The sequence below is a fragment of the Gorilla gorilla genome, chromosome 13 (assembly GCF_029281585.2).
Source record: "Gorilla gorilla gorilla isolate KB3781 chromosome 13, NHGRI_mGorGor1-v2.1_pri, whole genome shotgun sequence".
NCBI classification, from domain to species: domain Eukaryota; kingdom Metazoa; phylum Chordata; class Mammalia; order Primates; family Hominidae; genus Gorilla; species Gorilla gorilla.
The window spans coordinates 119,116,651-119,139,517 of record NC_073237.2 but is presented as its reverse complement, the minus strand read 5'-3'; the positions used below and the strand labels follow the sequence as shown (position 1 = coordinate 119,139,517).

At 39.7% G+C, this 22,867-nt stretch overlaps 2 protein-coding genes across 2 annotated transcripts; both read right to left on the bottom strand.

Annotated features, from left to right (window-relative positions):
* Positions 1 to 2,042: 2,042 nt before the first annotated feature.
* Positions 2,043 to 2,782, bottom strand: LOC101142908 (spindle and kinetochore-associated protein 2). Its single transcript, XM_019034158.4, has one exon. The coding sequence runs from the start codon at positions 2,780 to 2,782 to the stop codon at positions 2,417 to 2,419; it is 366 nt and encodes a 121-aa protein (XP_018889703.2). The 3' UTR covers positions 2,043 to 2,416.
* Positions 2,783 to 13,959: 11,177 nt separating this feature from the next.
* OR1L6 (olfactory receptor family 1 subfamily L member 6) lies at positions 13,960 to 22,422 on the bottom strand. Its single transcript, XM_031014781.3, has 2 exons — positions 22,352 to 22,422; positions 13,960 to 14,908 (listed from the first exon to the last, which is right to left on the bottom strand). Exon 2 carries the CDS (start codon positions 14,893 to 14,895, stop codon positions 13,960 to 13,962), a length of 936 nt encoding a protein of 311 aa, XP_030870641.3. The 5' UTR covers positions 14,896 to 14,908; positions 22,352 to 22,422.
* Between the last annotated feature and the right edge of the window lie 445 nt (positions 22,423 to 22,867).

The following is a 22,867-nucleotide window of genomic DNA, read 5'->3' as shown; positions in this document are numbered from 1 at the left end:
TTCCGTTGGTCTATATCTCTGTTTTGGTACCAGTACCATGCTGTTTTGCTTACTGTAGCCTTGTAGTATAGTTTGAAGTCAGGTAGCATGATGCCTCCAGCTTTGTTCTTTTGGCTTAGGATTGACTTGGCCATGTGGGCTCTTTTTTGGTTCCATATGAACGTTAAAGTCGTTTTTTCCAATTCTGTGAAGAAAGTCATTGGTAGCTTGATGGGGATGGCATTGAATCTATAAATTACCTTGGGCAGTATGGCCATTTTCACGATATTGATTCTTCCTACCCATGAGCATGGAATGTTCTTCCATTTGTTTGTATCCTCTTTTACTTCATTGAGCAGTGGTTTGTAGTTCTCCTTGAAGAGGTCCTTCACATCCCTTGTAAGTTGGATTCCTAGGTATTTTATTGCCTTTGAAGCAACTTTGAATGGGAGTTCACTCATGATTTGGCTCTCTGTTTGTCTGTTATTGGTGTTTAGGAATGCTTGTGATTTTTGCACATTGATTTTGTATCCTGAGACTTTGCTGAAGTTGCTTATCAGGTTAAGGAGATATTGGGCTGAGACGATGGGGTTTTCTAGATATACAATCATGTCATCTGCAAACAGGGACAATTTGACTTCCTCTTTTCCTAATTGAATACCCTTTATTTCCTTCTCCTGCCTGATTGCCCTGTCCAGAACTTCCAACACTATGTTGAATAGGAGTGGTGAAAGAGGGCATCCCTGTCTTGTGCCAGTTTTCAAAGGGAATGCTTTCAGTTTTTGCCCATTCAGTATGATACTGGCTGTGGGTTTGTCATAGATAGCTCTTATTATTTTGAGATACGTCCCATCAATACCTAATTTATTGAGAGTTTTTAGCATGAAGGGTTGTTGAATTTTGTCAAAGGCCTTTTCTGCATCTATTGAGATAATCATGTGGTTTTTGTCTTTGGTTCTGTTTATATGCTGGATTATGTTTATTGATCTGCATATGTTGAACCAGCCTTGCATCCCAGGGATGAAGCCCACTTGATCATGGTGGATAAGCTTTTTGATGTGTTGCTGGATTTGGTTTGCCAGTATTTTATTGAGGATTTTCGCATCGATGCTCATCAGGGATATTGGTCTAAAATTCTCTTTTTTTTGTTGTGTCTCTGCCCAGCTTTGGTATCAGGATGATGCTGGCCTCATAAAATGAGTTAGGGAGGATTCTCTCTTTTTCTGTTGATTGGAATAGTTTCAGAAGGAATGGTACCAGCTCCTCCTTGTACCTCTGGTAGAATTCAGCTGTAAATCCATCTGGTCCTGGACTTTTTTTGGTTGGTAAGCTATTAATTCTTGCCTCAATTTCAGAGCCTGTTATTGGTCTATTCAGAGATTCAACTTCTTCCTGGTTTAGTCTTGGGAGGTTGTATGTGTCGAGGAATTTATCCATTTCTTCTAGATTTTCTAGTTTATTTGCATAGAGGTGTTTATAGTATTCTCTGATGGTAGTTTGTATTTCTGTGGGATCATTGGTGATACCCCCTTTATCATTTTTTATTGCATCTATTTGATTCTTCTTTCTTTTCTTCTTTGTTAGTCTTGCTAACGGTCTATCCATTTTGTTGATCTTTTCAAAAAAGCAGCTCCTAGATTCATTGATTTTTTGAAGGGTTTTTTGTGTCTCTATTTCCTTCAGTTCTGCTCTGATCTTAGTTATTTCTTGCCTTCTGCTAGCTTTTGAATGTGTTTGCTCTTGCTCCTCTAGTTCTTTTAATTACAGAGTTAGGGTGTCAATTTTAGATCTTTCCTGCTTTCTCTTGTGGGCATTTAGTGATATAAATTTCCCTCTACACACTGCTTTGAATGTGTCCCAGAGATTCTGGTATGTTGTGTCTTTGTTTTCGTTGGTTTCAAAGAACATCTTTATTTCTGCCTTCATTTCATTTTGTATCCAGTAGTCATTCAGGAGCAGGTTGTTCAGTTTCCATGTAGTTGAGCGGTTTTGACTGAGTTTCTTCTTTTTTTTTTGTTTTGCCTATACTTTAATTTACAAAGCCACATACCGAATGACTGAAATGTACATAAACATTCTTTTATGATAGACCAGAACATCTACATTATCATGACTTAGAAAAAGAAAACAGATGCAAAATAGTGTTAAGAGATTTTCTGGCCTGAAATTACAAGACTAAGTATGTGTGTACATGCGTGTGTACATATATTTAAATCATTTTATTCTCACTTGATCCTTTTGGCTGAACTTTATTCACATATTATCTGCCCTTCTTCTTATAGTCTCTCTCATGAAAGACATCATTATCCAGTCATTGAAGCCAAACTTCCTTCACCAGCCCCCAATCTCTAGACATCAAGGGTTAACAAGACATATTCCTAAATTTCTCTGGAATTAAGCTCTCCTCTGTTAGAATTTCCTTTCCAAGTCCATTTCTTCATAAATCTGGCACGTGAGATTTGAATTGCTCTGCCACAGTTTTCTCTTCTTTAGTCAGTGGTGACAGCTCCAGGTCTGTTTGCTTCTGTAGTTTTTGTATCACATTCATAGTTTTAGTCATAGTAGCACAAATGCGGCTCTTAGTCTCTTTCTGCTCAACAGCAACTGGCTTAAAGCGGGCATACGAAGTTTGATATCGAGACTTTATCGCTGACAATTCCTTTAAGAGTATAACTGGATTTTTCTCACTTGCTGAATCAGGATGATTAGTCTTGATTTCATATTCCAGCCTGTATTGAATGTAATCCAGATCAGACTCAGCTTTCTGGAACATCAGTTCCAGTTTATTGACCTCCACCTCCATGTTAATAGTTGACATTCCTCCGACTGAGTTTCTTAATCCTGAGTTCTACTTTGATTGCACTGTGGTCTGAGAGACAGTTTGTTCTAATTTCTGTTCTTTTACATTTGCTGAGGAGAGCTTTACTTCCAACTATGTGGTCAATTTTGGAATAAGTGCGGTGTGGTGCTGAGAAGAATGTATATTCTGTTGATTTGGGGTGGAGAGTTCTGTAGATGTCCATTAGGTCCGCTTGGTGCAGAACTGAGTTCAATTCCTCGATATCCTTGTTAACTTTCTGTCTCGTTGATCTGTCTAATGTTGACAGTGGGGTGTTAAAGTCTCCCATTATTGTTGTGTGGGAGTGTAAGTCTCTTTGTAGGTCTCTAAGGACTTGCTTTATGAATCCGGGTGCTCCTGTATTGGGTGCACATATATTTAGGATAGTTAGCTGTTCTTGTTGAATTAATCCCTTTACCGTTATGTAATGGCCTTCTTTGTCTCTTTTGATCTTTGTTGGTTTAAAGTCTGTTTTATCCAAGACTAGGATTGCAACCCCTGCCTTTTTTTGTTTTCCATTTACTTGGTAGATCTTCCTCCATCCCTTTGTTTTGAGCCTATGTGTGTCTCTGCATGTGAGATGAGTTTCCTGAATACAGCACACTGATGGGTCTTGACTCTTTATCCAATTTGCCAGTCTGTGTCTTTTAATTGGAGCATTTAGCCCATTTACATTTAAGGTTAATATTGTTATGTGTGAATTTGATCCTGTCATGATGATGTTAGCTGGTTATTTTGCTCGTTAGTTGATGCAGTTTCTTCCTAGCCTTGATGGTCTTTACAATTTGGCACGTTTTTGCAGTGGTTGGTACTGGTTGTTCCTTTCCATGTTTAGTGCTTCCTTCAGGAGCTCTTTTAGGGCACGCCTGGGGGTGACAAAATCTCTCAGCATTTGCTTGTCTGTAAAGTATTTTATTTCTCCTTCACTTATGAAGCTTAGTTTGGCTGAATATGAAATTCTGGGTTGAAAATTCTTTTATTTAAGAATGTTGAATATTGGCCCCCACTCTCTTCTGGCTTGTAGAGTTTCTGCCGAGAGATCAGCTGTTAGTCTGGTGGGCTCCCTTTGTGGGTAACCTGACCTTTCTCTCTGGCTGCCCTTAATATTTTTTCCTGCATTTCAACTTTGGTGAATCTGACAATTATGTGTCTTGGAGTTGCTCTTCTCGAGGAATATCTTTGTGGCATTCTCTGTATTTCCTGAATCTGAATGTTGGCCTGCCTTGCTAGATTGGGGAAGTTCTCCTGGATAATATCCTGCAGAGTGTTTTCCAACTTGGTTCCATTCTCCCCGTCACTTTCAGATACACCAATCAGACATAGATTTGGTCTTTTCACATAGTCCCATATTTCTTGGAGGCTTTGTTCATTTCTTTTTATTCTTTTTTCTCTAAACTTCTCTTCTTGCCTCATTTCATTTATTTGATCTTCCATCACTGATACCCTTTATTCCAGTTGATCAAATCGGCTACTGAGGCTTGTGCATGGTTCTCGTGTCTTGGTTTTCAGCTCCATTAGGTCCTTTAAGGACTTCTCTGCATTGGTTATTCTAGTTAGCCATTCGTCTAATCTTTTTTCAAGGTTTTTAACTTCTTTGCCATGGGTTCGAACTTCCTCCTTTAGCTCGGAGAAGTTTGATCGCCTGAAGCCTTCTTCTCTCAGCTCGTCAAAGTCATTCTCCATCCAGCTTTGTTCCATTGCTGGTGAGGAGCTGCGTCCCTTTGGAGGAGGAGAGGCGCTCTGATTTTTAGAGTTTCCAGTTTTTCTGCTCTGTTTTTTCCCCATCTGTGTGGTTTTATCTACCTTTGGTCTTTGATGATGGTGACGTACAGATGGGGTTTTGGTGTGGATGTCCTTTCTGTTTGTTAGTTTTCCTTCTAACAGTTAGGACCCTCAGCTGCAGGTCTGTTGGAGTTTGCTGGAGGTCTACTCCAAACCCTGTTTGCTGGGTATCAGCAGTGGAGGCTGCAGAACAGTGGATATTGGTGAATAGCAAATGTTGCTGTCTGATTGTTCCTCTGGAAGTTTTGTCTCAGAGAAGTACCCAGCTGTGTGAGGTGTCAGTCTGCCCCTACTGGGGGGTGCCTCCCAGTTAGGCTACTTGGGGGTCAGGGACCCACTTGAGGAGGCAGTCCATCCGTTCTCAGATCTCAAGCTGCGTGCTGGGAGAACCACTACTCTCTTCAAAGCTGTCAGACAGGGACATTTAAGTCTGCAGAGGATTCTGCTGCCTTTTGTTTGGCTATGTCCTGCCCCCAGAGGTGGAGTCTACAGAGGCAGGCAGGACTCCTTGAGCTGTGGTGGGCTCCACCCAGTTCAAGCTTCCCAGCCTCTTTGTTTACCTACTCAAGCCTCAGCAATGGCGGGCGCCCCTCCCCCATCCTCGCTGCCACCTTGCAGCTTGATCTCAGACTGCCATGCTAGCAATGAGCAGGGCTCCGTGGGCGTAGGACCCTCCAAGCCAGGCGTGGGATATAGTTTCCTGGTGTGCCGTTTGCTGACTGTTGGAAAAGTGCAGTATTAGGGTGGGAGTGACCCGATTTTCCAGGTGCAGTCTGTCACCCCTCTCTTTGACTAGGAAAGGGAATTCCCTGACCCCTTGTGCTTCTCTGGTGAGGCAATGCCTTGCCCTGCTTTGGCTCACGCTCAGTGTGCTGCACCCACTGTCCTGCTCACTTTCCGACCCTCCCCAGTGAGATGAACCTGGTACCTCAGTTGGAAATGCAGAAATCACCTGTCTTCTGTTGCTGACGCTGGGAGCTGTAGACTGCAGCTGTTCCTATTCGGCCATCTTGGCCCCACCCCCAATATTGTGTATCTTGATGCATATTCAGCAGGCTCTCTTATCATTGTATGGAACTGTATATGCTGTCACCTCATTAGGATGTAACTTTTGGAAAGCTGAGAGTACCTCCTCTGTATCCTTACCCTTTATTATTCCTGGAAGAGTTTATCTCAGCATATATTAAGTTCTAACTATGTTCTAAGCTCTGTCCTAGCCTCAGTGGAAAAGAAAATCAAATGAGAAATGTGCTTCAGGCCAGGTGCAGTGGCTCATGCCTGTAATCCCAGCACTTTGGGAGGCTGAGGTGGATGGATCACCTGAGGTCAGGAGTTCGACACCAGCGTGGCCAACATGGTGAAACTCTGTCTCTACCAAAAATACAAATATTGGCTAGGCATGGCGGCACGTGCCTGTAGTCCTAGCTACTCAGGAGGCTGAGGCAGAAGAATCACATGAACCTGGGAGATGGAGGTTGCAGTGAGCCAAGATCATGCCACTGGTGCCTCATGCCTATAATCCCAGCACTTTGGGAGGCTGAGATGGTCAGTCGCGAGGTCAGGAGTTTGAGACCAGCCTGGCCAATATGGTGAAACCCTGTCTCTACTAAAAAAAAAAAAAAAAAAGAAAATTAGCTGGGTGTGGTGGTGTGCACCTGTAGTCCCAGCTACTAGGGAGTCTGAGGCAGAAGAATCACTTGAACCTGGGAGGTGGAGTTTGCAGTGAGCAGAGATTGCACCACTGCACTCCAGCCTGGGCGACAGAGCGAGACTCAGTCTCAAGACAAACAAAACAAATAAAAAAAGAGAAATGTACTTCTTAAGTTCCCAGTAGTTATATAGTATTTAGATACTGACCATCTAGGGCTCTTCCTCTGTAATCTTTGCCTATATAATATAAATACAATATTACATAGTGATCACAAGCAAAACTAGAATCACCCACCTCTGGGTTTGAATCCTAGCTCTTCCACTTTTTACCCTGGGAAAGGAGACTCAGTTTCTTCATCTGTGAAATAGAGTTTCACAGAGTTTCTCAGTGTGTTATTGTGAGAATTACATGCAATCGAGCATGTAAACCTTTAACTTGATGCCTTAAGAAGCACTCAAACAATGCTATTATTATTACTGATGATGATAATGAAGAAAGGAAAAATGTGAAAAAATAGCACTTATCTGATGGCCAAAATGTTTGCTAGTCAGTGAGTTTAAAATAGCTTGATATGGTAGAATCACAATGGATAAGACTCTACAAAACTATTCCTGTACAGTAAATTGAATTAGGACACCCACAGAGGGGCCAAAGGTAAAAAAATATATCTGTAAAAGGACTATTTTTTAATTGGAACCGATATTTTCTCATCCCAGCTTCCATAATTCCCAGCAACTCTTTATCTACCTTTCATCCAGGATGCATTTTTCCCATGTGAAACTTGTGTAGATTACTTGTTCAGGGGGACCAAAGGTTAAATGCTTCCAGTTTGTGGAAGAATGCAGAGTCACTGATACCTGGATGGAGACTTGGGGGAGTGTTCCTTTGTTAGTTTTGAGAGTTTCTTCTTGATCTCTGTGCAAAAATTATTTCTTCCAGGCTTCCACATTTCTCCCTACTTCTCTTTACCTCCTTGGCTCCTTCACATGCTCTTCTCCCACCTCCCTATATAAAACTTGGTCTCAGATCATTCATTCCCACCGTGTATGATTTATAACTTGGCAAGTGATTCCTTTTCCTAGGTTGCATATTTTAAAGGTTATTGATGACTTCAGTGAATTCTCTAATATTAGAATTTTAGTTAGAGATTTTTGGAAGCATGGGGGGCTTCCAGGACCTTATAGAATAAGGATGAGTTTACAATCAGTTTTTTACCCACAGAGAAAAGATGAGAGTAGAGGCTGGGCACGGTGGCTCACGCCTATAATCCCAGCACTTTGGGAGACTGAGGCGGGTGGATCACCTGAGGTCGGGAGTTCAAGACCAGCCTGACCAACATGAAGAAACCCTGTCTCTACTAAAAATTCAAAATTAACTGGGCATGGTGGTGATTGCCTGTAATCCTAGCTACTCAGGGGGCTGAGGCAGGACAATCACTTGAACCTGGGAGGCGGAGGTTGCAGTGAGCCGAGACTGCACCATTGCACTCCAGCCTGGGCAGCAAGAGTGAAACTCCATCTCAAAACAAAAAAAAAAAAAAAGAAAAGATGGGGGAGGAGTACTAGATCAGGAGCCATGAGACTTGCGGTCTGATGTAAGATGTATTGCTAATATGATGTGTGATTTATTAAACACTTTATTATAACCATTTCAAATAAAAGTATAGAAAATAGTATAGTGTAATTGAACCCCATGACACATCACCTAGCATAGTAATTTAAACAATTTTTCCAATCTCGTTTGATCTATATGCCTCCTCCTGTTTATTTGCTGGTGACTATTTTAAAGCAAATTGCAGATATCGCATAAATTCATTGACCTACTTCAGGATGCATCTTTCAGAAATGAGAATTTAAAAATAAAAATATCATCATTTTTATTTAATGTCACTGAAAATAGTGACATAAACTCATTGATATCATCTAATGCCTAAACCATATTCAGTTTTTGTTGTCTTAAAAATTACTCTTTTCAGTTGATCTTTTCAAATCAGACTCCAAGTAATGTCCACATGTTACGTTTTTGTCATTGTGTTTTTCAATATATGCCAGCCCCCTACTTTTTGGTTATTATTTATTGGTACCCTATTATTAGTAATATTAAAATTAGCTGGTAATTCTCTACCTCTTCTCTGCCTCTCTCAAAATACCTGACTTAAAATAATACTTCTTAATTCCAAGTTAATAATTAATAGGCAATAAGCAAGCTTATTTTATTTTTTATATCCTCCTCTCATTATTCCCACATTTTGTTTATTGTTGTATGTAACTACATAGTCAGAGCATTTATCCATGAACAGTATTCTCTTACCTTGTAACCATCATTTAATGTTAGTTCTACAGTTAAATATATGCTTACTGTTTATCAACAGTTCTTGAGTTGATGTCTCTCCAGTCATTTTGGTTGTCTAAAGCTTGTTCTATGGTAAGTTCCTTAAGAGTTCTTGAATAGTGAAAGTGGCCCTTATATTTGAAAGTAATTTTAGTTGGATATGAAATCGTGTCTCATCTATTCTTTTCTTGAGGATCCTAATATATGATTCTGTTGTTTGCTGTTGTTTTTATAATGTCTTTAAAGGTAGGCCCTGTATTTTCTAAGATATCTGGCTTTGTTCCTCTTATCCATTCACGTCTCTACCTTTCCTTTTTTTCCTAGATTTTTTTTTTATCTTGGTAAACCTTGGCTCTATTTTCTGGTTTTATCCTTGGTGTGGGATTTGTATTGGAAGAGATTATTGGATGAGTAGCTTTGGGAGGTAATAAGGCCTAGACTGCTCCAGCATCACCAGAGCTTACTAAGGCCCCATTGAAATGACAGTGGAATGGACAAAACCCTTTGAGTCTTAGCTTCTGTTCTCAAATTGGCTCACCACAAATTCCTGTGAGAAGTTACCAATTAATTTTTTTCCCATTGTCACCTCAGGCAGATAGTGTTGGTTGCCTCTGTTTCTTCCTGCTCAGATCTGACACCATGCGGGTCAATATAGCTTTTGGTCTTTTGTTGCTACCTGCTTGTATTTTGGGCATTATAGGGATGTTTTGTGTCTTAAGAATTGTTGTTATTCTTGTACTACTCTAGTTGTTTTACCTTCTTTTATCAGGCTATTCAGTGGGATTCAAATTTAAGCCACTACCAGAAGTCTAACAATCAAACAATTAGTACTCCAAAAAGAGAGGAGAGAAGGACTGGGGCAAAAAGACATTTAAAAAATATTGGGCTCAAAGTTATCAAATGTGAAGAAAAAAATCTATCCGTAGATTTAAAAGGCTTAATAAACCCCAAGTAGGATAAACACAAAGAAATCCATACATAATCAAATTGCTAAAAACCAAAAAATAAAACCAGTCAGAGCAAAAAGACATTTCATCTATAGGAGGACTAAAGATAAGAATTACAACTGATTTCTCTTTGAAAATAATGCAAGTCATAAGACAATGGAATGACATTGACACAGATTATAATCATTCTCTCCATAGTCTCACCTCCACTCATTCCTTAACACACCACAATCTGGCTCGTTTTCCATTTCTCCATTGCACATTCACCAAAGTCATGAATGGCCACCATGTCACTAAAGCCAATGGACAATCTTCAGCCTTATTTTGTTAAACTCTCATCATATTTTGATACCAGTTAATGGCTCCTGCCTTTTCAAATTTACTCTTCTCTTGAATTCTATGACTACCCCTTCTAATTCCTCTTTGATAATGTTTTCTCTTTTAGCTTCTTCAATGCCAGAAATACTCTGCCCTCTTCCCTACTTTTTTCTTGGGTCTCATGCTACACACCCTTCCTAGTTGTCATCACTTACTCTGATAAACAGGTAAAATATGTTCAGTGAACTGAATTCCCCTTATTTCAGTATGGAGCTAAATCTTAAATATTTGTATATGTGTAATAAGCTTACATTGGAAAAACCCAGTACATTTTTTAAAACTTTTTGTGTTTTGTCAACAAATGAGAGACCTATGGTATTATTTCTCTATTGTATTCAGCCAGCCTTCTGGGTACCTATATGGTTGAAACAAGGAACTGACAAGGAGATTCCTTGTCTACTCTCAAGGACTGTGTAGCAGCATTTGAGACAATGTGGCAAGATGTCCAGAGGCCTGTTGAAATCCCTCCCTGTGATTATATCTACCTTCATAATCTATTTATTTCCTCTTACTCATGCTTATTAGTGACTTTCTAGGTTTACTTCTGGACTTTCTTGATTGGACAGCAAAAATCTTACTACACTTTGTAGATACTCCTTGCTCACGGCAGTTCATTCCTTCTGAAGAGTGACAGGATGTCTTGTGGGAAGTAGCTTCATATTTTGACAGAGAAAACACTCCAGCTCTGACTGAGAAGTTTAGGACTTACCCGAGGGCTAGAGTATGAACTCTTTCATCCCAAAGTGCACTCTTGTGGTTAATTGTTATCTAGAATTTCCTTTTCTTTACACTTTTGGTAATATCTCTAGGATTATTCATAAAAGATCTTTTATGATTTTTTTTTGCCATGCATTTGTTGAGAAAAAGAAGTCTGGGGCTGATGGCAATGTGAGATCAGAAATATCCATCTGACAAAGGTCAAATATCCAGAATCTACAAGGAACTTAAAAAATTTACAAGAAAAAAATAACCGCATTAAAAAGTGGGCAAAAGACATAGACAGACACTTCTCAGAAGAAGACATTTATGCGGCCAACAAACATATGAAAGAAAGCTCAACATCACGGGCATTAGAGAAATGCAAATCATAACCACCATGAGATACCATCTCATGACAGTCAAAATGGTGATTATTAAAAAGTCAAGAAACAACAGATGCTGGTGAGACTGGAGAAATAGGAACACTTTTATACTGTTGGAGGGAATGTAAATTAGTTCAAGTATTGTGGAAGATAGTGTGGCAAATACTCAAAGACCTAGAATCAGAAATACCATTCAACCCAGCAGTCCCATTACTGGATATATACCCAAAGGAATATAAATTATTTTATTATAAAGATACATGCACATGTATGTTCGTTGCAGCACTATTCACAATAGCAAAGACATGGTATCAACCCAAATGTCCATCAATGATACACTGGATAAAGAAAATGTGGTACATATACGCCATGGAATACTATGAAGCTATAAAAAGGAACAAGATCGTGTCCTTTGCAGGGACATGGATGGAGCTGGAATCTATTATCCTCAGCAAACTAACACAGGAACAGAAAACCAAACTCTGCATATTCTCACTTATAAGTGGGAGCTGAACAATGAGAAAACATGGACACAGGGAGGGGAACAACCCACACTGGGGTCTGGGTGGGAGTGGGGAGGGAGAGCATCAGGATAAATAGCTAATGCATGTGGAGCTTAATACCTAGGTGATGGGTTGATAGGTGCAGGAAACCACCATGGCACACGTTTACCTATGTAACAAACCTACACGTCCTGCACATGTATCCTGGAATTTAAAATAAGTTTAAAAAGTAAGTTAGTGTTCTCAGGACTAAAGAACTTAATTGGATTTATAAGTTAATGGTGGCATAATTAATGAATTTATTTATTTAATGTATATGTAATGTACATATAATTTATGAATAGATTTATTTAATATAGATATTCCTAACATTCTGAAGTAGCTAATTGAACTTGGTTGAGCATGAGAAAACTATGGCATATAAATTGAGTAAGTGGAAATGGTACATATCTTCTAGGCCAGCATCCCACAAACCAAATGATCAGTGAGAGATAGTGGTGAAAACCAGGTGTGCCTGTACAAACACGAAGGTTATTGCTTTGGGTTTCTTTCCTGGCTTTCTGGTTACTCCCTTATAATTAGGAGCATGTAGTGAAAGCACTAGCAGGGACCTTGATGTCGGAACCTAGGCATCCCTGTATTTCCTTGGACACCATTCACCTCTTAACTAAATCTTTAAGGCCAAAAAACTTGTATTCAGCGTCAGGTCCTGCCACACAAGCTTGTGACCTAGAAAAGCTGACGGTTGTGGGAACTTGATGAAATAATTGAAGCAGAAAAATCCCAGAGAGTGTGTAAGTCTTACATTACTATTGTTATTGACAATAACACAATCCAGGAGAACTGATGAAGCAACTAATTCACACTGATGTGTTTGTGTGTTAATATAGTTGGGTAGTAGTAATGAATGCTGTTTATCAAATACTTCTGGCTTTCTAAAATCTTAGAGGGACATAGTTGGATTGTGCCTCCTGGCTGCCTTGCGTTTGGGTGGGGTCATGAGAGGTGTTTTAGACAATAAGTTATGGTCATAAGAGGTGAAGGTAACTTCTGGGCCAGAGTTTTTAACTGCCAGTGTGAAACCTCCAAGAGCCTTTCTCAGCTTCTGGCAGAGTGATGATTAATGTTTTCAGTGGTGACTGCTCCATGATCTTGGGTCTCTGCATGTTGAAAATAAGTAGCACACTTACACTTTTCTATGGTGGACCTACAATGTGAATGAGAAATAAACCTTTGGTTTTAAGGTCCTAAGACTTTGAGGTTGATTGTTTCCATAGCACAACTGAGCTTTTTCCTAACTGATACATTAGCTTTTTCTAGGATACAAAATGCAGCTTGGTGAGGATGCTGGATGTGTGAAGGGAAGAATTAAGAGGGAAGGGAAAAGAAATTGGGTACTGAGCCTTCACACTGTCATGAAACTTAAGTGTTGGTGGGGAGAATAAATGCGTTTTGTAGATTCTTCTATATTTCCAGCCGTATTCTCCTTTCTCTCAAACTGATGAAGCCTCAGCTTTTCATTGTCCCTCAAACACATTGCAGTGCTTATTGTCTCCACATGCTTGGATGGTTTTCACTATTTGAAATGCTTTGCCCATTTCTTCATCTTTTGAAACTTCCTCTTTCAAAATTCAGTCCATCCTTCAAGGTGCCATTCCTTCAATAAGTCTTACCCAATGACCTATCAAACCCATGTAGTTTCTTCTTCTTAAAACTAATGAGTTTTATAAGTCGTGGTGGCTCACCCCTGTAATCCCAGCACTTTGGGAGGCTGAGGCAGGAGGATCCCTTGAAGCCAGGAGTTCAAGACCTACCAGGGTGAGATAACATGACCTTGTCTCTACAAAGAAAAAAAAAAAAGTCGAGTGTGGTGGCATGTTCCTGTAGTCCCAGCTACTTGGGAGGCTAAGGCAGGAGAATCACTTGAGCACAGGAGTTAGAGGCTGCAGTGAGCTATAATTGCACCATTGTTCTCCAGCCTGAGCAACACAGTGAGATTACGTTTCTAAAAAAAAAAAAGCCACACACACACAAGAACAACCCCCCGCCGCCAAACAAAAAACTAACAGGATTTAAACTCCTTGACTGCTAGCCATTGTCAGGCTTATACGCAAGTTATTTGGAGATAGCTTTATGTTTCTATATGGTTGGAAATCTAATGGAGATAGCTTTATTTTTCTACATGATTGCCAATCTATTGAGGAGGCAATACTCAGCTTTCAAAACCTGAAACCTTTTCCTGAAATCTGGATTCCTAACAGTACCTAGCCTGAGACTGAATATGTATTTGGTTAAGATCATGCATAGAAACCAATTGTTTTGCTCCTAGGTCAATTCTCTTATTGGTATCCAACACCACTTTTCATGACCTCTTTGAGTGCCACGTGGAAAATAGTTACTAAGGAAGAATAACCTGATAATCTCTTCGATCAGGTCTTAATTATGACACACCAACATTTTGTTCCTTTTACCGGTAAATTCTGTCCCGTAATTTCTTCAAACCCCTCTTCATATCTTTGTTCCTCAGGCTGTAGATGAAAGGGTTCAGCATGGGTGTCACTACTGTGTACATAACTGTGGCTACCCGGTCCCTAACCACTGAGTACATGGACAGGGGCCTAAAATAGACATAAATAATACTGCCATAGAACAGGACCACTACAGTGAGGTGGGAGCCACAGGTAGAGAAGGCCTTCCACTTCCCGGCTGCAGAGGGGATTCTGAGCACAGTGACGATGATTCGCAGGTAGGAGAAGATGATACACAGGAAGGGGGTCACGATGATAGCTAAGGTCTCAGTCATCACCACCATCTGGCTGGAGGATGTGTCAGAGCAGGAGAGCTTTAGCACAGGCTGGGTGTCACAGAAAAAGTGCTTAATGACGTGAGAGGCACAGAAAGACAAGCGAGACATAAGTAGCACGCGGAACAGGGAATGTAGGTGGGAGATGCTGCAAGAACCCAATAGCATGAGTAGGCAATGCCATGGTTTCATAACCACATCATAGTGTAAGGGGTTGCAGATGGCCACCAGCCGGTCGATGGCCATAGAGGCCAGCAGGTAGCTGTCAGTGTTCCCAAATGCCATGAAGAAGTACATCTGGGCCAGGCAGCCCACATAGGAGATAACCTTTGTCTCTGATAGAAAATTCACCAGCATCTTAGGCACTATGACTGTTGTGAAGCAGATATCCATGAAAGACAAGTTGCTGAGAAAAAAGTACATAGGGGTGTGGAGCCTGGGGTCAGAGTAGATGGCCAGGATGATGAGCACATTCCCCACCGCAGTGAGCAGGTACATGATGAGGAAGATGGCAAAGAGAGGTTTCTGCAGCTGAGGGTTGGAAGAGAGGCCCAGGAGGATGAAGCCTGAGGTGCTGCTGCTGTAGTTCTCTGTCTCCATGTCTCTGGACTTCCTGGATAGGGTTTGGAGAAGCAGTGGGAGAGATGTAAAGGGCAGTTTGACCAAGACAGCTTCTTTCATAAGCTTAAGCCTGTAAAAATAGCTCATAGCCCTTTGTTATGGTTGTTTTTTTTTTTCTTTGAGATGGAGTCTCGGTCTGTCGCCCGGACTGGAGTGCAGTGGCGTGATGTCAGCTCACTGCAAGCTCCGCCTCTCGGGTTCACGCCATTTTCCTGCCTCAGCCTCCCGAGTAGCTGGGACTACAGGCGTCTGCCACCACGCCTGGCTAATTTTTTTTGTATTTTTAGTAGAGACGGGGTTTCACTGTGTTACAGTTTTTAAAAATATTTACTTTAAGAAACCATGGAGAAACAGGTAGTAAAAATCCAACAAGAGAACAGTTAAAATTATCCAGGCTGCCTCCTAAACTAGAAACTGAAGATTTTCAATTTTCCATTCCATGCTCACGGATCGGGAGAATTAGTATAGTTAAAATGACCATACTGCCCAAAGCAATCTACATACTGAACATAATCGCTATCAACGTAGAAATATCATTTTTCACAAGATTAGAAAAAAGCGATTCTAAAATTCATATGGAACCAAAAGAGCCAGAATAGCCAAAGCAATTTTAAGAAAAAAGAACAAAGCTAGAGGCATCACATTACCTGACTTCAAAATATATTACAAGGCTATAGCAACCAAAATAGCATGGTGCTGTATAAAAACAGACACACAGATCAATGGAACAGAATACAGAAAGAAATAAATCAATATATCAAAGGGATACCTGCACTTATATGTTTATTGCAGCACTGTTCACAATAGCAAAGATCAACCTAAGTGTCCATCAATGGATGAATGAATAAAAGCAGTGGTGTGTGTACATATACATGTACACACACACACACACACACAGACAATGGAATACTGTTTAGCCATGATAAATAATGAAATCGCGTCATTTGTAGCACTGGATGGAACCTAGAGGTCATTATTCTGAGTGAAACAAGCCAGTCACAAAAATACAAATATACAAATAAAAAAATGTAAAAGCAGAAAACACTAATATCACGTGTTCTCACTCATAAGTGGGTGCCACAAATATGTACATAGGATCATTGTGAGTGGAATGGTGGATAATAGAGACTCAGAAGAAGTGGGGGTCAGGAGTAAAAGGGGAATGAATGATGATAAATTGCGTGATGGGTACAATGTATGTTATTTGCATGGTAGATACCCTAAAAACCCTAAGTTGACCGCTGCACAATGTATTCATGTAAGAAAACTGTACTTGCACCCCATAAACTTATACAAATGAAAGATAAAGATTTTTCCATGTGTTCTTCGGAACTTCTAAGTGGCCTAATTTGCCTGAGTTCTTCTCGTTTCCCTTTCCGAAGATTCTTTTTAGGTTGTCTCTTGACCAGCTTCTTAGCTTCTTTTTTTTTTTTTTTGTTCCAGAGGAAGTGGTTTCTGGGTCCCACCTTGAATGAGGATACTTTCATTCAGGGTATCTCCATGAATGACACCCTTTCATTCAGGGTCCTCTCCTGCTTATAGTTCTGGAGGTGATGGTGATAGTTGAGATAGTACAATAATGAACATCAGAATTAATCAGTGCTCCTTATTGTCCACGGAATTCAGATGAGCCTTCCTTAAGTCTTCAGAGCAAAACCTGCTTAATGTCTGTTTAAACCTTTCTGTTTGGTTAATATGATGTGGATACTTTAATTTTAAGTGTTTGGTCCAAAGATGTCACTCAAAATAGGAGTACTACCAGGAATAGCCTATGTTACTGTGATTAGTTTTTAAAATATGTTAACTTTTCTGATTATAAAATTATAACATCCTTTTTCTAAACATTCAAATATTACAGGATTATAAAACTTTGATCATTAAGAGTCTTATTCTACCAATATCATGAAAAGAGCAGAAAAGGATGGCTCCTATTACCACTATTAAGCTATACTGTTGACATAGTGGTCTCAATCAGTGAAAAAGTAAGAATTAAAAGACATAAACATTAGAAATGATGAAACTGTCCACCTAGAAAATCCAAGATAATCATCTGAAAAAATTTAAAATCTATGAAGACTTTACCAAACCAGATAAAATTAAATATACAAATATTAATACTTATATTAGAAAAATGTAATTTGGAAAACATTTCAATTGACAGTGCTAAGAAAGTCTAAAAAATACTTGGGAGTAAACCTGAGCAATAAAAATAAATGAGTAAGATTTATCTGAAGACATTGTAACAGAACACAAAATGAAGATCTAAATAAACAGAGATATTATATTCGTATCAATATTTTAAAAATGTTAATTCTTCTCAAATTAATAAAATTCAATGCACCTCTAATAAGACCCCAGGGGAATTTTTAATGAAACTTGTGAAAGTTTTTCTAAAATTCACCTAGATGAATAAATGGCTAAGAACAGACAAAATGATTTTGAAAAAAATTAGAACAATTTCAGGGAACTTTTCTAACCCCAATCAAATTACATAATAGTGAAAAACAAGATAATGGCACAAACAGAGAAAAACAAATCAATGGACCACCATAAAGAATTTTGTAGATCTGTATTTATGCATACATATATGTAGGTAGATATATAGAGACAGTGATTTATCTGCAACTTAATATATAGTAAAATTTAATAGCATCAAAGAAAGAATGGAATATTAATGATATTTGTGACAATTGGTTGAACACTTGGAAAGTATAAGGCTAGATTTCTATCTATCTAACCCACACATAGAAATAAAACACAGATAAATGAACAACCTAAAAGTTAAAAATCCAAACTACTAAGTAAGTTTGAGCCAAAACTAAAGGAGCACATTTTTACAGCCTCAGGATGGAAATGTCATTCCAAGCAAGAAATGAAATGAAGAGCAAGAATGACAAAATAACCCACTTAAAAATTTGAAAATTATACCAAAAGAGATCATAGGCAAAGCTAAAATAGAAACTATTGACTCAATGAAAATATCTGCAACACAGTTACCAAATAAAATGTATGACAAGATGATCAACATAATTGATAATCAGAAAATGTGGACTGAAATTCAATTCTCACTCATCAGTTTTATGCAATTTTTTTTGACATTATACAAAGGGAATTAGACCCTCATGTATACTAGTAGTAAGAGAGTAAATCAGTGTTGACCCTTTGGTAGTCTCCATCAGAACTGAAAATCTGCACTTCTTTGTCCAATAATTCTACTTATGAAAAGCTATCCTTTAAAAATAGTAATATTTGTATATCAAAATATATGTACACACATTTTATTGTGATGTTGCTTACAATAGCAAACTAAACATAATACAACATAACAAACAAAACAACCACAGAGGAAACAGAGTATTCACAAATAGGTGATTTATTAAATAGTTTATAGTATATTTTTATTACTCAACATCATGCAGTCTCTAAAGAAATAAGATGGGTAATGTTAGCCAATATTTATTAACACCTTATATATGCTGCACACTGAGCTCAGTGCTTTGCAAAGCTTTTATCATTTTATTTTCTCCAAATCCTATGACATAGACATCATTATAATTACAACTTACAGATACAAATTTAGAGTGTAGCAAAATTAAGTAATTTACCAGATCCCGCAGGGAGTAAGTGGTAGAGCTGGAATTTGAATTCAGGCAGTCTGATAGCACAGACAACACAAAATGTCATAGACATTTTGTTATGTGACAAAAACAAGGTAGAGAACAACGCCTAAAGAATAATCCCATTTTTGAGTTGAACAAAGAGAACACATGGACACAGGGAGGGGAACATCACACACCAGGGCTGTCGGGGAGTGGAGGGCAAGGGGAGGGAGAGCATTAGGACAAATATGTAATGCATGCCAGGCTTAAAACCTAGATGACAGTTTGATGGGTAAGGAAACCACCATGGCACATGTATACCTACATAACAAACCTGCACATTCTAGGACTTAAAGTATAATAATAAAAAAAGAATAATCTCATTTTTGTAAAGAAAAGTATTTTTTTAATATGTTGTGTTTGTTGTGGTGTGGAAAGAGTCCTTAAAAAGTGTTTATGTGTAATGTGGTTACCTTCTGAATTTTCATACTTAACTTTATATTGTATTGTCTGTATTTAAAAACAAAGGTGTGTTTGGCTGGGTGCAGTGGTTTACGCCTGTAATCCCAGCACTTTGGGAGGCCGAGGCGGGTGGATCATGAGGTGAGGAGATCAAGACAATCCTGGCTAACACGGTGAAACCCCGTCTCTACTAAAAATACAAAAACTTAGCTGGGCATTGTGGTGGGCGCCTGTAGTCCCAGCTACTCGGGAGGCTGAGGCAGGAGAATGGCTTGAACTTGGGAGGCGGAGCTTGCAGTGAGCCGAGATCACGCCACTGCACTCCAGTCTGGGTGACAGACCGAGACTCCATCTCAAAAAAAAAAAAAAAAGATGTGTTTATTTATATTCATTTCATAATTTAAAAGGTTAAATTTCCTGTAATTCCATTGGAATTGTGTGCATATTTTAAAGATCTTTTTCTCTGCATAGATCTATATACACTACATATAGGAATGAGGTTAAATGGTTCATTATGCTTCCGCTACCCCAAGAATGTTACAATGGATATTTTTTGTCTATATATACATATTTCTCACCCATGAGATAATTTTTACAGTGTAGAATAGATCTTGAGATCTGGAATGCTAAAATGTTTATAAATCTTGAAAATGTCAATAGATATTAGCAACATGAGACACATAACTTTCATCTCACTCTTAGGCAATGTACTTATTTAACTCTTTGGGTTCGTTCCACATTTCCTTCTCTGTATCTTTTAGCTTCACCTCTGGGACACAGTTTGTCCTGGTGGTAAAGGGCTATCTCATCACCCTTGGCTTGAACTTGGAATTTTCCAAATTTATGAGATTTTTCTCAGGGACAGTAACTTAGCTCCTTCCCATTTAGCTGGATTTGACAGCATCATGTATTTTCCTCATGCCTCGGGCAAGTCATTTCACTTCCAAATAGATGATGGTGCACACATGTATGTTTGTGTGTGTGCCACTTTCTACCCTGCCTAGGAGCTGTCAAATGACAGTTGAGTGAGTGAGTGGCAAACCCTACTGCAAGTGATTAGCATAACCGCTCATACAATAAGCTAGAGAAATGACATTTTAATGATGGGTCTTGCCATCAGGTGGTGATTGGGAAGGACCAGGAGAGACTGGGAGTCTTTCTAAGCCTTCTAAGTCACATCATTTCACTTTAAAAGGTATTTACTCCCTTCCTTGACAGACAGGAAATGTGGATTATTTCTATACTTCTAAACTTTCTCTATTAAAATTTTTACATTATGAACATTTGTCATCTCAGGTTGTTTTTCCTTTTCTTGTTTACTCATCACTTATGCAGGGTCCTTCTCTTGGCCCAATGAAACCAGGGAGTACACACTGACAGCCCAAATGAAACCAGGGAGTACACACTGACAGCCCAAATGAAACCGGCGAGTACACATTGTCAGCACACAATGCACTTACCAAATTGGGATGCTGGGTGGGCAGTACCCTGGTGGAAAGCTACTTGTTATCCATGCACCTACTCCCCTGAATGAGCAAGGACAGTAGAGAATTGACTAAACTGGAAAAATGCAGCTAACATTTATTAGACAGAGTCTGTGCTTACCACTTGTTTCATTTAATCCTCACAATTACACTACGTTTGAAGTACCATTATTTTGCCCTTTACAACAAAGGAGACTGAAGTTCAGAGAGTCACAGAGCTGGTGAGTGGTGTATCTAGGGTTCAAACCTGGGCACACTGACTGTAAATTATGTGTTTTAAACTGCTCTATCACACCTCTTCCCCAAACTGTACATGTGCAGTAGAGAACTAAGCTGGTTTGTCCTCTGTCAACAGAGGCCATCTTATTGCCAAGTGCCTTCAGCCTCCTTGCTGACCCACTCCTTCCACCCTATCCTTTGCTCCTACATATTGGGATCCTTTTGATTTCCTTCCTTCCTACACGCATTTCTGCCTCCCATTCCACAAAGCCATGTGTTCTCCTCTGTTTCTTGCCTTCAGAGATGACAGGCTATGACTTAGGACTACAGCTTTGTCAGATCTTGAATAAACAACAGCCCTCTGATTTTGCAACATCAACACCTGACCTTAAGATCTCTAGATGTCTTCTGGGTCCACGTTTTGGGATTCCAGCCTCTTCTTGCTTACTATCTTTTCTCTTCCAGCAGTAAGGCAAGCAGATTGGCAGTGTTGGTTGCATAGGCTCCCTGCAGAGATTTGTTCCACTTGGGGATTCTGCAGGTCCTTTCTAGGCTGGCTTCTTCTCTTTTCAGTTCTCTGAAATGTCTTCTTTGTCAAATTAGAGGTTTACCTCATGTCTCTTGCTTCAGAGAAGGTGGTATCTCAGCCTAATTTCTTATTTCCTACTTAGTTTAGGTTGAAAGTTCTTCTGGGCACTGTAGGTCCCTCAGATCAATAATTGAACCCAGTTCATCCAGCTCAGGTTGTCCTCAGCTAGCTTCTGCCCCACTTTTGTTTCTGTCTTTCTTCTCCTGGGAATCACTGATTTTCTGGATGCCTGCCTCTGCTTCTCTCTCTCAATAATTCAATGAATTAAACTCTCAAGCTATTAGTTCTTCCTGGTGCCTCCTTACCTGTGATCAGCCAGCATCTGTAAGTGCAACTGCTAATACAGCTATTACAGATTAAGTATCCCGAGTCCTAAGGAAGGGGCTGTGGATTCTCAGAGAGTTTTGCTCAGATGTCATGAAGTTTTAGACCCCTCTGCCTTTCACCTTCATCATTTTAGCATCCTAGGAAAGCGACTGTTCAATTTCCGTGATTCTAGAGACAAGGAGCTCACAATATCTGGAGGGGCCCAGTCCTTGGGTGGAACACATCTGGGTTAGGAAATTCTTCCACATCACGAGTGGAAGTTTGCCTTTCTGTTATTGCTAGGTACTGCTCGACAAACTTGACACACACTAAGTCATTTAGTCTTTACAACAACTCCATTTTACAGATAACACAAATGAGGTACAGAACTGAAGTGACTTGCCTAAGAACACACAGCCAGAGGGTGGTGGATTACATTCCCAGAGTGTGTGCTCTCAGCCTCTGCATTGCCCTAACTATCTTGTTCACTTGTTCCTCTGTTGACCTGGTTTCCTGGAGGTGATAACTCTGTGGCTCTTGAGTTGCAGAATGTTGGCTGTGCCCTTTGAGGACAGGAGAAAGTGTCTTGAACAAAGTAGGTATTTCAAATGTTTGATATTTGACCAAAAAGATAGAGAGGAAAAAATATAGAGGAAGACTGTGTTTCCTGGCTTTTGAGATGGAGGAGAGAAAAACAGGATAAGGAAAAGGGAAGAAGATCACCTGAAGATATTGACTCCACAGTTCCCATTATCAAGTCCCCTCAGTGTGCCTACCTGTGGGCTTGACAAAGGAGATTCAGGGGCCTAAAAAGACTTCGGGATCTGCCGTGGGGTTAAGATCAGGCTCTGAATCTCTGAAGGAGGCTTCTTGAAGTACAGATCGAGCCTCAGAAATATGATAGTTCTTCCTTATCTATGGTGGGAATTGTAATAAAAAGGGAGACACAGGCGCCTGTCGTCTCTGCATGCCAGAGCCCTGTGAGGATTGGTCCTGTGGTCTTCCCAGGGAATTGCAGGGGCGGGGTTGGGGGGGAACATCACTGATGCCCTCACTGAGCTCTGTGGGAAAACTGGGCTCCAGAGATGTAGCTTCTTACACCTGGGAAGGGAATTAGAGCCATGTAGCAGTAAGGGTGATGTGTGCATGCACATATATATGCATATGTATGTATTCGATGTACATATGTGTACTCTTGTGCATATCTGTGTTTATGCTTATGTGCACCTACCTGGAAGGAGAGGTAATGGCCTCTGATATCGCTGAGGTTTTGTGTCTGCATGTGTGACTGT

Coding starts and splice junctions, on each gene's coding strand:
- LOC101142908 (XM_019034158.4), bottom strand. CDS start 2,782: ATGGAGGTGGAGGTCAATAAACTGGAACTGATGTTCCAGAAAGCTGAG.
- OR1L6 (XM_031014781.3), bottom strand. CDS start 14,895: ATGGAGACAGAGAACTACAGCAGCAGCACCTCAGGCTTCATCCTCCTG.